Here is a 17,732-nt window from a genome sequence, read left to right as displayed (position 1 = left end):
ACCAAAATGTAAAATCTGAGAGATTAAAGAACTGGCTCAGTCTGGTCAACCTTAAACTATACTCATTGTTAATCATCTGAAAGTTAAATGAATTGAAATAAATTAATTTAGTAATGGATTTACCTCATAACTTTTTGAAACAAAGTTTTAGTGACAAATCAGTGTTTTAGTGGTGCAGAGTAGAAGCTTCAGAAATTATTCTGAGGTGATTGCTGGTTAACATCTAGTCTTAATTAGTACGTTTCAGTTGCTATTTCATTCCACTGTGTGATAACAAAAACAGAAAAAGAAATATAAATGCTTTATTGGGAATCAGCTGTATAAAAATGCGGTGTGTAGGAGCACAGACAACAAGAGAGAGATGCAAACACATGTAAAAAGTGACTGAGTTTAGGTTTCACTGAAGCACAAAACATGGTCTTTATTGGTTTCAAATTGCTCTCAAAGTTTCATGTCTCAATGCCTCTCGAATTTACAACTTCTACAGAGCTCTAACCTATAGGGATACAATCAAATCTAATAGTAACATAGCCACATTAGATGAGTAATATGTAAACACTGAGAATTTTGCCATCAAAAATAAATGCAGTGAACTTGATCTTCAGTTCCTCAGATGCTGGGAGTGCATGAAGACTAGTACGTTCACTCTTGCAGCCAACAGCACAACATTGGGCGGCTTTGTTTGTGGCTGAAATATTTTAGAGTTCGCAGAAGCAGCTTTGGAAAATAACTAAACCTGGTGCACTGTGAGGCAGCAGCTAGTTTGGAATAGCTGGCTTTGGAAAAAAGGTTTATTGGCTCATAGGCTGGTGTGGTGCTTAGTTAAATTCTCACTGGATTGTAAAGCTGGCGGGTAGTTATAGTGACCCTTGCAGAAGTGAAAGTCTTCATATTTCAAGAACTTTCATTTAAGTTTAAAACAGCCACAAAACACGATAAAAGCGAAATAAATAAATGTTTTCCATCATAGCAACACTATTGAAAGCAGCGTTGCCCACAGCCGCATGGACGCAGCGGCAGACTGAGCAGAGAAAGCGGGCAGCTCCACCTGCTGGCGGCGGAGTGATCTGAAGTCAGGCGGAGCAACACATCCTTCATTACGGAGCCGTCCAGAGTGAAGGAGGACAGAGAGGCGAGCTGTGAAGGCGAACAGATGTGAACCGGACTACGAAAAGAGAAGAAGCTGCTGTGGTAAAGACGGAGACCCTCTCATTCTGCTAATATGTGGCAACCTGCGTCGGAGCGACTGCAGGTAGGACTCGGTGCTGTGTCTGTGTGAGCCGGTTACCGTCGACACGGGGCACCGGCGGTAAATAAACAGTCGCGAAGCGGTACGAGTCTCTGAAAGCCGCCGTGCTGCTTGTGGCTCCAGCCTGGACCGACTCGCTACGCGTTTCCGAGCGGCTACAGATGTGTGTGTGTGCAGCAGCTCAGCTAGTCCGCTTACAAACGACAGAAATGAGCATTTAATTTCCTGCTGGTGTTTATATGCTTCTGTTTCGTGCTGTGTTCAAACGCACCTTTTCACGTTACGCAAGCCGGAGCCAACACGGTGCAACAATTTGTGCCTCCGCTGCATTCCGCTGCTAATCCAACGCTGGAGATTTTTTTTCTTGCCTCTTGCACACTTGCATATGTTTTAAAATGTCTACTTATGAGCTCAGGCCTGTTTCGTGCAGCCAGTGAGAGCAGGCCTTCTCTTCCTGGCTGGTTTTCCGTTCGCGTTGGATGCTTAAACCTCTTTGTTTATGTGTCAAACGGCTAAAAAGCATCCCGCGACCTGTTAAAATACACACATAAAAATCCCCGTTAATGACACGTAGTGTGATATCCAGGGGTAAGCCGTGCACCGACCCTGGCTTCACGTCTCCTGAAGACGTAATGCTCTCCAGATGTCGGCCTGCCTGACTGGCTGCCAAGTGAACTTGCACAATCCCCCCTCTTCTGCCCGGGCGTCAAGAAGATGGAATTACGAATTATTACAACCCGAGAGTTCCGCTGTTTGTCCTCCAGTCAGATGTTAGAGTTAAATCATCCCTCTTTTGAACACACACAACGTGAACATCCACGCTGAATGACCGCTCACAGCCACCATGATAACTTAATGTGTTGCCTAGCAACCGCCCTCCATAACGGAGCTGATAATAATAATTTTCTATCAGTGATGAACTAGTTGTTAGTTCGGGTTATTGAACGCTCCCCTGTGTGGTTTTGGGGAAATACATCACAGGGACATGCTCAACAAAGTGTTGTTAATTCAATCTCATATTTTCCGTGGCTCGTTGCTCCAGTAAAATTTTCATGTGAGCAAGTGAATCATTCCTCACTTTGCCAGCTGCACTAAAAGAGAACAGCTTTTACATAGACAGAAATTATATGAGGTCAACTTATTATGTTGTTTTATGTCACAACAGCTGATTGTATTTGTGCTTTTATGTTCATGTTTAGTTTTAGTCTACCACTCTCTGCTTTTATAACCATGTGCTGAGCAGCAATTCTCATAATTTTCACTTTTAAACTGAATGTCAGAGTCTTATAAATTCCCTAGTATGTTTTTAGTTTAAGATGTGTATCTTCAGCTATCCACTCCCACACCTGTGGAGCTCCAAGCAGACAAGTGTGGTGATCTTTATCCGTTAGGAACACCAGCTGCTTGTTGTTTTTTTATTTGCTCGTGTCACATTTTTACTTACTGTGGGTTCATTTTTCACAGCAATATAAAGTCCTACAACTATAATGCAACAGCCAAGTATGGCTAAAATTAGAGGGAACTAAAAAAATGTCTTCTGTGCTCTGTGACACAGTTAGAATCCTATGAGTCGCACATGAAAGACAAAAACAAAAAGTTGGATTTCTTTATATGTTTTGCAAAAATAGCAACAAACTGGAATCAGCATGTGTCTAACTTTTTTCCAAGTGCCCACATGTGTTACCCATACTGGAAAAAAATGGGACCCCATATGCTATATATATTTAACTGTTTACATTTTTACAGCCTCTCCAAACCAGCATTTTCCTGACAACCCTGCACATAAGTTCTAGTAGCATGTATTTCACCGTGCTGAATTTATCTTTCAACAATTTGCCAACAGCTTGCTCCACTGTATTCTGTTTATGAGTCGTGCTGCATTTATTTTATTGATCAAGTATGTGTTACTTTGCTCTCTGCCTCTCTTGTTGCTCCTCTCTTCTTTGTGTAAACTCAGTTTGCACGTCACCTGCAAGCTTTCTGAATGTTTGTCATGTGATTGTTGGTCACAGCTGAGTGAGTCAGTCATGGCTTCTCAGTTATGCTGATGAGTACAGAAATTTAGTATTTTCCAGGATTTGGTGTAAACGCTTTATTTTTGGCAAAATGTAATGGAGGCACGTCAAATGAAGTGTTTTCCATGAAATATCACAATTTGAAGCTCAGATTTGGTTTCTGATGGAACCTTAAATCACAACTGACACATTCAAGAACCACTACAAAATTGAAGCTGGCAGATTTTTGGGTCCAGAAGGTTAATGCATTGTCATTTATTGTGTAGCCCTGTAACCAGGCTTACAAATTCCCTAAAACTTCTCACTACTGGCTTGAAATGTTTTAATTACAGTCATTTTTGGCCTTTTCCTTTTGGATTTACATTATGGAAGCTCTGTTCATAATTTATAAGCAAAGGCATTCTTTAAAGGAGAACTCCACTGATATTACACATGAAGTCCAGTTCTCAGACAAATGTTGTAGCCAATACCACTTAAAACGAGACTCGCAGTGCATGAGATGCTGTTGATAAAATGTGGAACATGCAGACCCTTGCATTGGCTAACCGAAACTTGCAGCTTGAAACATCCAAAACATAAAATATATACATAGGTAGCTAATATGTAATGCTAATATTCACTGAATCTGTTGGGGTGAAGAGATTTTTACATCCAATCAGAATAATGGTGTTGAAAAATAAATCAGACAAAGCAAGGTCAGTTAAATAATATTCCCATAGGTGGGATTTGTCTTGAAATATAATCTCCAGTCCTCTCTATCTTACACCAAGATGAGACAGAGTAAACATGTGGTTGATCCTGATCTTTTTCTTCAAAAAATAATCATGAAACCAAGGTTGATCTTGAACTCTTTCTTAGCATATGAGAACACTGTGAGGGTCTCTAAAAACTGAAAAACAATCTGATGATATTGTCAGGGCTCCTTCACACACATTTTAAGCAGAAGGCTTCTTTTACAAACTGGAGACATGTAATTTGAAAGATGGAGGCATTTATGCTGCAATCGTGACATGTAGGAGTAATTTTAAAACACAAATAGTGTTCACATCAACATCCAAGCTGTAATTATGACTGTGAAACTGAAACTCAGATATATCCAACCTGGAGCTCCCCGTTATGGAAGTGCCTGAAAGTCGAGCAAATTTGCGTGCCTCATGTCATGCTTTTGATTTGCATTGTGAGAAATCCATTGTCCAGGTGTATGGTGTGTGGTACTGAATTTCTGGAGGGGAAAATGTAGGTTTGTGTGTTTAAAGGAATCATGCTTTTTATAACCAGCGCTTGGCTCACGCCACCTTACCTCCTGGAGACCATCTGTGGCCAAATGCTGATAAACAGTTTGGCATGTTTCTTGTGTCCATTTCAGAACTATGAAACACTCAATGACAGAGGTAAATTTGATGGATGACTTTGCAGGAGTATTTCAGGCTGTTCTGTTCCTATGGATTGTAGACGTGGACTGTTGGCTTCTTTTGGATCCGTACATATAATTTTAGAGTGCAAAATTACAGTATAAGAAGCAATGAATGACCCTTGCAATGAAAAGTGGTTATAGAATGATTGCAATACCTGGGCATTGCCTGGTTTGTAACCATGGCAACCCCATCCTTTAGACTGGTAACCTTCACCTCTTTTGAGTTGGGAATTGTGAGATTTATGGAGCTGAATCTCTCAGTTAGCTAATATAGAATTTGCCATTTCTCGTTACCATGTTTTATTGTTTTAATTCACTATTACATCCGTCCATATTATTCTCACTTGTGCTGTCCTCTGTTGCCATAGCAACACCTGATGTCTTGCTGCATTTTTGTCTCATGCTAAAGCGGGAAGAGGAGGGGAAAGAAAGATAGATGGAGGTGTGGGGGTGAGGAGATACAGATACAGGTCATGGGGACAGTTACGCAGTGACAAGCTGTACACAACAGTGTATGCTGGTGTCTGCATCATGTCTCCCTGTTTTTCTCTCCTTCAGTCTGTCCTTGTCTGTGTCCATTTCCACATCCCTCCTACCTCCTACAACCACATCCCTCAGTCAGTTTCGGGGGCCCTTCCTCCCCAGGCAGAGGCCACGTTAGTTCAGCGACAGATTGCACAATATGCAGTGGTCTGGGAACGGCTACACTGGCATATCCTTATATGTAAGTTGACATCCAGGTCCAGCATGCGTACACACACAACAGCATGCTTCCTTTTTGAGTATCCCTAGAACTACCAGACATCCGCCTTTCTTTTGTCAGCACTTCTCTCTTTAGCCATGGTTTCAACTTTTGACACTTTAATGTATGCGACTCTGACAAACAGGGCAGATAAAAAGATGTGGACCTGACAGTGCAGAAATAACTGAGGTCAAACATGGTCAGAGCCAGCCTCTGTTGGTTTGTGCTTCTTTACTCGTTGCTGTAGCCGTCTCTGTCTGTCTTCATTTGTTTGTACATCTGTCTGTCTCTTTGTCTGTCTGAGGTTGCTGTGTAGCCACAGCTATGTTGCTGAGAGTGTGGTCTTCGTGGCAAAAGGAATTTGCAAGCAAACTGGCACAAAGGTCCCATGGTTTCCTCAACTTTACAGAGAATGACAGAATTTGAGCCTTCCTATTGGTTGATATGGCTCGGTCTTAGTGGGTTTTCTTTTTTTTTTTGCTCCACATTCAGGACAAATGGTGGCAGTTTTTGCCAACTCCCCAGCAAATATCAGTTTGCTCTTCTGACTACTACCTTTAAGCGTCTGCTGAAACAGGAGATATTAAAAGTGACAGTTAAATTTCTTTGGATGACCAGGCAGGACGGTTTTCCTCATTTTTCTTTTTCACAAGTTCCATGCACACTGACTCATGGTGCTGATGTCTTCATGATTCCCATTCAACACAAAGTGGCATGCGGTTCTCCCTGGGAATCAATATTTTAGTTACCAAACCAACCCATTTTTGGCCACAGTGCCTCAAACTTTACTTGTGAACGAGTACTGAAACAGTTGTCTGTCAGTTCCTAATTTTCACTGTTGAACTAGTCTTTTAAAATCAACTAAAATTATTTGGCAACTGCTTAAATAATCAATCAATTGTTTGAATTGATTTTCAAGCAAATGTACAAAACATTTGATGTTCCTGCTTCACAAATGGCAGAATCTTTATCAGTCGCAGTTAATTCAACATATGTGTGATAAAAGAAGTCGTTGTAAAATGTGTCCTTTGCTGGGGGTGAATATTTTTCCCTATTTTTTGACAATTTAGAATTCATAGAGAAAATAATCAGTATATTGATTGATAACTTTTGCCAGTCACACCTTTTACATTGTTTTTTTAAAGTTTAAAATGAATCCAAGTGTCTGATGTAACTGAGATCAAGTGTAGGATGAATGGACCAGAGGTGTAATTTAAAGTTCTGAAATGGTTCTTTAACTTTACAAAAGCCAGTTAGTGCTGTATGACTGAACAGATACAGATGCTGGACACTCTACACAGTTTTCTACCTGACACTAGGTGAATAATACGACAGCAGGCCATGCTTTTTTTGTCATTAGCAACTCCTGTTCACGGTCGGTTTTATGACGACTGTTTAAGATGCTGCAGTGGGTTCATTGTTTACGTCAAACAGTTGTTGATGTTTTTACTGCCAGTTAGAGATTGCCACCCTCAGGCTCTGAGGTTAGACTACTTTAATAGCCACTTCCTCCTACAGAGGTAACCCTCCAATCACAGCGTCCGATCATTGACCTTCTCCCTCCTACGTGCCCCTGGTGCTCCAATCGTAATTGAGAAAAACATTTTCTCCAGTGGAGGGACCTCCCACAGTCCACTCTGGTTTGAGCTTGTTCAGACATATTTCCTCTCATAAACTGTCCCAGGATCAGAGGGGGAGGCTGTAAACACAGAGGGGACATCTTAGAAAGTTACACTGCCCAGCCTTTAGCATGCAGGAAACTGGAGGGGTGCATCCTACTTTTGGCTTTAGGAAGTAACTGCCACCACATCCTTCCTCCTACCCTACCTGAGGACAACAGTATAATTCCTTCAATGAGTTTACAGGAGGACGGATGTGTTTGTGTGTATAAATGGTGTCTGAGGCACCAACAAGGGCAGGATAAAGCTGGTTGCCAGTCAAGAGTTACGCAAGGTTTTAAGCCTCAAGAGCAAAGTCATTGTTTGGAAAGACGAGGTTTGTTGGTTAAACTGACCTCCTTCTGAGGAGAAAATTCATGAACAATTCACTTGATGTGTAACTTTAGCTCATGTCCTGTTTACTTGCTTGGAAAAGGCACAACTGAAGAAAAATATTTTAATCCTCGCTCATTGAGAAATATTTCTGGATCGGATGTGGTGCTTTTGGTTTGATGTCTGTGTGATATTTTTCTCCTGCTGTAGAGTTTTTGGCCACCAGTGGAAAGAATTGGGCAGTGTTTTCATGTGTGTGTCTCTCTCTGTGTGTGTGTGTGTGTGTGTGTGTGTGTGTGTGTGTGTGTGTGTGTGTGTGTGTGTGTGTGTGTGTGTGTGTGTGTGTGTGTGTGTGTGTGTGTGTGTGTGTCTTTGGTTTTGGATATGAACATATTGATGACAAAATACACACTCCTGCCAGTAGTTTATTGCTATTCAACAGGTGGTGGAAATATGACAAGAAATGTAGCAATGCACCATCAAAAAGCAGAGTAGAAGAAGCCAAGCAGGCAAACATAGACATAAACAGGTTCCATATTATATATATATATATATATATAAGGGGATTTGCAAATGTTTTCTGAAGAGCCAAATGCATTTAACATGTTTGTTTGGTGCCAAGCATGCTCATAGTTATTTTCAGGAGGAATAAGAATTACAAACAAAACTTGTGTGCAGATTTTATCACATGGAAGGAGCAATGTGCAGAGTCTCCATCATCCAGGTCATGTTAATCCTAAACCTCAGTAAAAGGGAGATAGGGTTTTTGAAGGACAGAAATGTAGGGGTTTTGTGGCACCACTTACCGGGCACATAGAATACTGTCTTGAGATCCCTCCCTAGGCAGTTTCACCACCATTCAAATCACCAGTCAAAATTAAGTCACATGATTCTCTGGTCATTAGTAAAAGTCTAACGTCTTGGAAGGTCGTGCTGAAAATGTGTACCTTGGACTCCCCAACAGTCAGTCAGAACCGAGGAAGGCCTTTTGAATGGCAGGTGAAATGTCTTCAAGAACCAGAAAAGTTCTCTTTCCTTCTACTGGAGGTCTTAACGTTTCCCAGTGACCGTTACTCATTCATTCCCAACAGTTTCATCATGCTTTCATGGATCTGCTCCTTTTCCTACTCATGGACAATGAAATAATTCTTCTCCTGGACCATGTCTGACTTGACACCTGAATGTGGAGCTGCTGATTTTCCTCTTAAAATTAAAAGATGATCTGACAACAAAGAGTGTAGTCCTACTGTCTTGTGCTTTGCCAGTACCCCTCAAATGTTCCAACAGCTGGTACACAGCTTTCTGCATTCTTTCTTCAGGCTCTGTGCATGTGTGTCTGGGTTGGTGTATGCAGATGACATAGACTAATGTTGTTGACAAACTGTTTTGGTCTTGAGGTTGGTGTTAAGGTTCTGACCATATTTACTATGAGTCACCACGCTTTGAGTTTTTGGTATGAACCAGTAGCCATTTGTGTATCATGTGGTGTATTTTTTCTGATTATCATGCTTTTCGACACACTCGGCTTCTGCTGGATTCTTGACATTATTTCCAGCTGTTTGCTTCACTTTTGTCACGATCTCATCTTATAAACCCAACTTTGTGTGTCTCAGTGGGTGTGGTCGAGCGCCTGTTTTCACCCTGTTACGCAGTATCTTACCGTGATATTGACCTGAAAACCGCTTTCCTGTAAGAATGCTCCCTCAGGGGGCCCAAAGTTTGACTTACCATCTGTGACCTGTTAAGCTCATCACTGCAGGAGGCCAACTGCACAGGATGCCTTCAGAAGCCTGTGTTATTTCTCAGAAATGTGATTCAAGGACTTCCCTGAATACACATATTTTTAAATACACAATTCCCAATTTTTTGGTAATGGAGAGCCTTTGAAATATTTGGATGTGTGCTTATCACAGAGACACTTGGAAAGCAGTCATTCAAAATTAGCAAGCAGCAGTGGGTCCATTTGGCTGACCTTAGTCATCCACCATAATTTTCTGCATAATAATTTTGGGTAGATCCTTCATAAATATAAATAAATATTGTGGGTTAAAGTTTATGGTAAGTACTTATTTTGGGTAAATGCATATTATATAGTCCTGAGGAGCCATAAAATATGAATAACTTAATTTCTGTAAAGTCACTCTGTAGGAGTTCTGGCAGTATTAGTCTGTGTTTCTCTTTATTGTAAGTTCTCTGCTCTATAAATACACATTAATCATGAGTACAGGCAGCAATGAGTCAGTGTTGATGCTTTTAGGATCACAGTCATACTGCTAAATATATCAAAGTTTAGTGTTTTGACAGTAAATGTCATAACTGGCGTACAAAGGGCCGAACATTTTCATATGATTAACAATAAGTCTAAGTATATCAAGAGTAAATCTAAATAGATCAAATATATCAAAAATATATATAAGATTAGATTTAAAATCATGTGCACTGAAAAACACATTTCACTTTTATGACTTTTACAGCAGCTTGCCATTTTGTTTTGTTTCAATGCCAACAAAAGAATGAAAATGAGGAAGTCTCTAATCACATAATAAACTTAAGCCCAGTCGTACTCTCAACTCATACAGCTGCTTTGTTTGAACCCCTTTAGCAACATTTGAATTCTTTGGGCACCCTTTAGCTCACAATTGAGAAGGTTGCCAAATGTTCTCTGGTGGTGCTGCCACTGTCACTACTTTTAGGTAACAAGACGTTTGCCTAGTAACTGGTGCTTAATGTTGGTAAAAGGTTTATTTGAACCCAAACCATGTTTTTTTCCCCTAAGCCAAGTACTTCTACCTAAACCTAAACAAACACTGACTGAAAACGAATGTAGACAGTCAGTGAAAACAAAAGTTAAATCACAAACTGAAACGAAAAGTATAGTATATACAAACTATCCCTTATGTTTTTCAGCATCAAACGTGTGGGTGGTACTGTCGTCAAAGACCACGTTGTGTGTAACTCTGAGACACCAGTGGGTTTGACAAAATAGCAATATTTGACGCCCTGTGACTGAGAACAGGTTGCAAATTTTTTGTGTTTTGGAAACTTCTTAAAACAGTCTTCATAATAGATCGTAGATTATTAAAAGTTACATTAACTCCTATTTTCTCGTTAATGCTGGAAATCTGCATTATTGAGAATAAGCTGTTAAGAACGAAAAATCTGCCTACTAGGAGTGAACGCTGCTAACATGGTTTGCACTGTATAGTCTTGCTTCTTTATAATACCGTATCTTAGCACTATGACTGATTTATTTTCTGAAATGACAGAATAAGGAGCTGTAAAATTAGTGTCATCAGCAAGTAATTGCTTTGAATAGTGACTTCATCATTTTAGAAATCACTTGCTTTATTTTCTCACCTATGAGCAGTTATCAATGTGTGCATGAAACACAAAAGTAATTGAGAAAAAAATATGTTGTCTCAGAATGCAATGGAAAATGGAGTTTACTTGTAGAGAAACATGGTTTTTAGGAGGCTCAGCTGAAATTTAATGTACATTTCAGAAACATGTCGAAGTCAAATGATGATATTTATCCAAGGTTGTCAATGGAGGTTCCAAAACACATCCAAAAAGCGCAAGACATGGGTGTTGATCATCTCTTATCAAACTCTGACAGTGCTGTTAAACTTTCAAATATCCTACCATTAGATTTGCGATTGTTTACTTAAGTGACCCCTTGAGGTTCTTTGTGACATGTCCAAATTAACGTGTCACATTAGTTGCACTAATTGCAGAGAATGTGGGTCTTTCAGTAAAGTTCAACATTTCCATGGAGGTAAGGCATCTGAGCAACTGCCTAATCATCTGTCTTACAGCAAAGTTGTTTTTCGTGATACTGAAAGAGGACCATTGTTCAGAAGTTTGATGTGTTCTTGTGACAGCAGCCATAGTTTAACATGTATGTGTGAAGTGTAGACAGGACCCTCGCCTTGTGCCAGCTCCAAACCAGCCCACACTGGAGTGATGGAGACAGAGAACCTGCCTGGGTCCAAGATAAAGTCAGAAATAGAATCAAAAGCAGCCGTAACTTCACGAGGAGACTGTTGGGACTTGAGAAATAATATTTAAAAAAAAAAGCATTAAAATGCAGTGAAAATATTGTGAATAGAATTCCAGCATTACTCCACAAGCAGCCCTCCGCTCAGGCCTTTTGCTCCAGGTGGGGGGTGGAGGAGTCGGGAAGCCCACCACAGGCCCCCCGCCTGCCGCCAGCCCTCCTGCCTCCGTGCTCCCTCCGTAGCGGGGCCGACCGCAGGAATGCGAGCCGCTGTCAGGAAGCTGTAAAGTGCTGACGCGGAGGTCAGCGAGCGTTTACACACATGTGGCTTTACTTTCACAACTCCATCTTGCTTTTTCTCCTTTTCTCCTTCATCTGCGCCTCGGTTTTTTTCTGGCCTTATCTTCCTCCTGACAGGCCCCTCTCCCCCTCCTTCTCCGCATTATTCTTTTCTCAGCACGAAGCTCCGTTGTGCAGGTTGTAGGCTGCACTGTACAGCATCATCTTAACAGAGCAGTAAATTGGCCCCAAGTGTGAAGTTGTGCTTTTAGCTGTATCACTTCATACATCTTTTTTACATCGTACCACAACTGTTGGAGCTATTAGTAAGAACAAATATAATTCAGATGTAATCAGAAACCTTTAAAATAATAACAGTGTAGTAGTATTAGGAGTACAGTATAGATGCTGTTATGTGCAGCTGAATTACATTTATTTGCAGTCAGCTTAATGTAACAGTATTTGATACAGTGATGTTGAATTTAGAAAGTGAACACCAAACTTATTTCTATAAGTTGATTGAGGATGTTCTGCTTGGCTGAAGCAACAGTGAAGATTGATGATAGCCGGCACTGGCAGGATTGGCTGTTTTCATCGCCTGAAAATGTTGACCATCTGTTGCACAAAAAATACACTGCTCAAAAAAATTAAAGGAACACTTTTTAATCTAAGTATTGCATCAAATCAGTGAAACATGTGGGATACTGATCTGGTCAAGTAAGTAACCGAGGGGCTTTTTAGTCAGTTTCAGCTGCTTTGGTGTTCATAAAATTAACAACAGGTGCACTAGAGGGGCAACAATGAGACAACCCCCAAAACAGGAATGAGTTAACAGGTGAAGGCCACTGACATTTTTTTCCTTACTAATATTGTCTGACTGTTTTTCACTAGTTTTGCATTTGGCTAGGGTAAGTGTCACTTCTGGTAGCATGAGGCGATACCTGGACCTTACAGAGGTTCCACAGACAGTCCAACTCCTCCAGGATGGCACATCAATGCGTGCCATTGCCAGAAGGTTTGCTGTGTCTCCCAGCACATTCTCAAGCGCATGGAGGAGATTCCAGGAGACAGGCAGTTAGTCTGGGAGAGCTGGACAGGGCTGTAGAAGGTCCTCAACCGATCAGCAGGACAGGTATCTGCTCCTTTGTGCAAGGAGGAACAGGATGAGCACTGCAATAGCTCTACAAAATGACCTCCAGCAGACCACTGATGTGAATGTCTCTGATCAGACAATCAGAAAGAGATGTAATGAGAGTGGTCTGAGGGCCCAGCGTCCTCTAGTGCCCGCTGTGCTCACTGACTGACCGTGGAGCTCGGCTGGCATTTGCCATAGAACACAGGAATTTGCAAGTCCACCACTGGTGCCCTGTGCTTTTCACAGATGAGAGCAGGTTCACCCTGAGCGCATGTGACAGGCATGAAAGGGTCTGGAGAAGCCGTGGAGAACGTTATGCTGCCTGTAACATTGTTCAGCATGACTGGTTTGGTGGTGGGTCTGTGATGATGTGGGGAGGCATATCCATGGAGGGACGCTCAGACCTCTACAGGCTGGACAATGGCATTCTGACTGCCTTTAGGTATCAAGATGAAATCCTTTGACCCTTTGTCAGACCCTACATTGGTGCAGTAGTCCTGGATTCCTTCTGGTGCACGACAATGCCCAGTCTTATGTGGTAAGAGAACTCATGCAGTTCCTGGAAGATGAAGGAACTGATACCATTAGCTGGCCCCCACACTCACCTGACCTGACTCCATAGAACACCTTTGGAACATTATGTTTTGTTCCATCCGACACCATGAGGTTGCTCCTCAGACTGTCCAGGAGCTCAGTGATGCCCTGGTGCAGATCTGGGAGGAGATACCCCAGGACATCATCCATCGTCTCATTCAGAGCTTGTCCCGGCATCGTCAGTCATGCATACAAGCACATGGAGGCCATACAAACTGCTGAATACCATTTTGAGTTGCTGCCAAGGAATTTCAGCAAGATGGACTAGCCTGCCACATCAGTTTTTCACTTTGATTTTGGGGTGTCTTGAATTTAGCCCTCCTGGGGAGTTGATAATTTTCATTCCCATCAAACAATGTGGCACTTTTCATTCCTAACGCATTATCCAGTCCATATCAATGCTAATATCCAGTTTGTTTTTCCCCGTATTGAAATATGATGTATTTTCAAAGTGTTCCTTTAAGTTTTTTGAGCAGTGTAGCATTTGTGCATTCCACCAAAGAAAATGACTTTGAAGTTCCACAGAGAACAGGAACCAGGGAGTGAGAGAATTCATAAAAGTGATCTGTACTTAACGAGAAGCTCATTTTTTCTGCTGTAATGCTCTCAATCACATGCATTGTTGATGTATTGTGTTAAGACAGGTGTTTTTTTTTTAACAGGATGCATTGTGGAACTTTCCTGCTTAAAACAAGTTTCTGTTTCTGTTGAGAAGTTTGCTAAAGGACCGGTCTACAGGATTTGGGGGATTCTTTTCCAGAAATGTGATATAATATTCAAAACAACTCTTATTGTCAGGTGATTTTACACTTATTTTACAATCGTTTGGAAACTTGTTACAGACATTTGTGGTGTGCAGTTGATGAATCCTGTAGAATTTGGTGATTCTGTGACATCTCTTGCAGCACAAATGGCTGGATTGCCATGAAATTTTCTATTCACATTCAGGTCATCCGCAGGATAACTTCAGATCACTTTGATGATCCCGGACTTTTCATCCAGCAACACCTTTTATCTTTTTTTTTTTTTTTTTTTTACTAATAAGCACATCTAAGCATGCTAATGTGCTAATATGGTGAACATGGTATAAATAGAAACTTTGCTAACATCCGCATGTCAGCATTTGCCTCATAACACACCACCACAGTGCAGCTAGCATGGCCGTATGGATTCTTAGTGTTGTTTGAGGTGTCTGTAGGGTAAAATAGCAGGCAATCCCAAATGTGAGAAAGAACGGAAATGCAATCCAATGTCCATAAATGCAGCAGTTTCCTCACATGACGACTTCGTTAGTCATGGCCAGTTATTTTATCCCACTGACTTATTACACAAAACTTGTGAAAAATTGTTTTGGCAACTCCAATGTCAGAAGCTTCAAAGAGGGCCACAAGTAACAAATTGCCAGTAACTATTTTAAATACTAACACAATATAAATTCTCAAATTTTATAGAACAATTACTTTTCATGATTTAATTGATGGACTGCTAGACCAGTGAAGTGTTCAAAATACAAGGTTAGGGTACAGACACCTAGCCCTGCCGGTATGCCACAGGCTTAGACCTGCCTTTTTCTGCCTTAGGTATGAAAGTCCTGATTTCATTAGCTGCTCAGTTTTGCCTTGACTGTTTCGAGGAAGCCCAGAAATTCCACAGGGTACAATGCACAGGGCCAGATCCACCATGTGGTTCTGCTCGGCTTCAGGAAACACTGGCCCTGGACTGTAGTATGAGAGCAGGCGGCCTCACTTGTTTTGATGGAGACAGAGAGGGCAGAGCTCTCTTCTTCTGCTCCTCACATTCCACTTGGAGCAGAATAAACCTCTCACACCATCTCACTTCCAGGCTTCATTTCCAATTTTCGCCACTAGATGTATTTTCTTTGCGTGTGAGGGTAAATTGTGTTTTGATCAAACAAAAGCTTTAAACATAACATCAGGATTTTTTAAACCCTCCGAGCTGATGGCAGGTTTATGGAGCATCGAGTGGCATTCTTTTCTCTTGTCAAATTTCATACTGTATTATATATTTTTGAGACTTAAGAGTGGTGACATTTCTTATTCTGCACTGCATACTTCCAGTAGATAAGAACTCAAAAATGCTGATGTTTGTGGAGGCTGCAATTTTTTGAGCCTTGAGCAGTGTTGACAAGGAAAGTCCAAATGTTGAAGCCTAGCCATGTTTACCTAAAAGCTGCTTGATGCTAAGTTTCTAAAGTACTGTGTATGTCTTTCTTTCTCCATCAGCACTTTCAGACCATGCTGAAGACCAAGCTAAATGTGCTGACGCTGAGGAAGGAGCCATTGCCCACGGTGATCTTTCATGAGCCCGAGGCCATTGAGCTCTGCTCTACCACACCGCTCGCAAAGAGCAGGACCCATGCTGGATACAAGGTAGGATCACATGAACCTAATAATCCTGAAATCCATCCCTGTTCCTGAACACTAAATCTATAATAGTATTAATAGAGCCATAATCCAAATGTTTTTCCTTTTCTTTTTGGTCACACAAGTTTAATTAAGTTCCACTGTGGATTCCTCAACACACAGAAAGTCTGAATCACATCCTTGAATGATTATATTAAATGTCTGTGTGGGCACATGTGTGTTCTGGCGTGCTTGTTTTCCTCCTCTCTCTGGCTCTGCTAAGTGTCGGATGAAGGGTTTGATCCAATGAGCTGTTTGACTTGCAGCCTATTCTCTTTTCTCTGTCCTCAAAACAGAAAACAAACAGGCCTGCAGATCAAAATAGCAGCTACACTCTGTTATTACACATAACACTTCTAACCAAGACTTTGTCTTTGTGTATTTGTCTGCCTTGTACCACGGCATTGTAAGCAGAACAAATAAACGGACATGACTGTGGGCACTTGTAAGACAACTTCAAGTGACTGTGTGGGTATGAGGATTGTGTTTTGTGTGTTAAATGTTGTTTTTGGTCACTTATGCTGTGTCATTAACAAGCACGTTGGAAAAGGAGACCTTTCCAACTTTACCCAACCAAAATAAACTTTTCATATCTGGCAGCTGCCTTAAAGGGGAAAAATAATTACCTCTTGAAATTATTGCCAAGAGACACACACGTGGAACACACAGTCTCCATGCTTGTTGTTGTGTTTGTTGGATCACTGTATAGAAGCGTTAACATGAGCACAGACACACTATCATGTACACACAGTCACACTCATATGCATATATGTCTTGAAAAAACTATTCCCAGGGCAGCTAAGAGACCAAAAGTGCTGAGTCGTCTTTGGCACTTCCTAAAAGCTCCTAAAATTGAATTGTAACATGAAGTGAAAGTCAGTAAGAGAGCCTTTACTGGCAAAGCTGAGACATTTGGTCTTCCTTGGAGACACAAACAATCCAGCAGAGTTTTTTCTGGCCTTAAATCAAGTACAGGTCGCAAGAATTGTCCTCTGGCCACTTTTGTCCTACATATTGTTGTCGTTATTTTTTGCTGTTATTAAATACTAAACAATAGGATTTTTCAAGTAAGAACTAATGCAGCAGAGCAAAGCAATTTTTTTGTGCTGATTATTTTTAAGGTCCAGTGAAATGACAGTTTCACTGGACTGGGTATCTTTAGCTTAACCCACACCTTGAAGTAATGAGATCACAATAAGTTTTCCAAATATGTAAACACACACTTTTAAATCTATGATTGCTCTACGTACTGCGATAACCCATTAGCAAATGGATGTGGGTTGTATTTTGGGCTAACAAGATCGTGTTGGCTACTGTGTTTGAATGTTTTGCTCCAGGTTGTCAATCATAGATACTGAGAGAGTCTTCTTCCTGAAGAAGTGTAAACAGCATGTAATACTACTACACAGCAGCCACTATGCTGTACTCAAAAACTGAAGAACATTCTGTGGATTGTATTACTGTATAGGAGAGGTTATATGCTTGCATATGTATGCTATACTGTCTATATATCTGTGCATCATACTTAACTTCCCAACTCACTCATTGTGACAAACCACCCAGCAACTTGGATAATGTTTTGATTTTCAGATATGATTACAAAGCATCCAGCGCTAAGCGGCCATTTATCTAAACTTAGCTGTCTGATTCAGTGGGAATCAAGCTCATAGCGACACACAGCAGCCTGTTATTTCATCCTATTGGCAATCACTGGCATGATAGGAGATAAATATTGATATTTCGCCTAGGTGAATGCTACACCCAGCTGGATGTGGCATCCCTCTCTGTCTGATGTGAATCTCACCATCTACTCGCTGCCCGCTCCTCTTCTGTGCTCACGCTCTTTCCAGCACTGCTGAGATTGCCAAAGCCATGTTGCCATGGATACCACTA

General features: G+C 41.2%; 1 protein-coding gene across 1 annotated transcript in view; it reads left to right on the top strand.

The window, feature by feature from the left end:
- The first annotated feature begins 1,049 nt into the window (after positions 1–1,049).
- pid1 (phosphotyrosine interaction domain containing 1) overlaps positions 1,050–17,732 on the top strand; it is a 35,758-nt gene continuing 19,075 nt past the window's right edge. Inside the window, exons 1-2 of the mRNA XM_022192592.2 lie at positions 1,050–1,252; positions 15,660–15,806. Coding sequence (XP_022048284.1) covers positions 1,223–1,252; positions 15,660–15,806 — 177 coding nt within the window. The 5' untranslated portion in view covers positions 1,050–1,222. The remainder of the gene's footprint in view (positions 1,253–15,659; positions 15,807–17,732) is intronic.

This window comes from Acanthochromis polyacanthus, chromosome 13 (assembly GCF_021347895.1).
Source record: "Acanthochromis polyacanthus isolate Apoly-LR-REF ecotype Palm Island chromosome 13, KAUST_Apoly_ChrSc, whole genome shotgun sequence".
Taxonomy (NCBI): Eukaryota; Metazoa; Chordata; class Actinopteri; family Pomacentridae; genus Acanthochromis; species Acanthochromis polyacanthus.
Note: the sequence above shows the minus strand (reverse complement) of the source record. Positions and strands in the feature narration are given on the sequence as shown.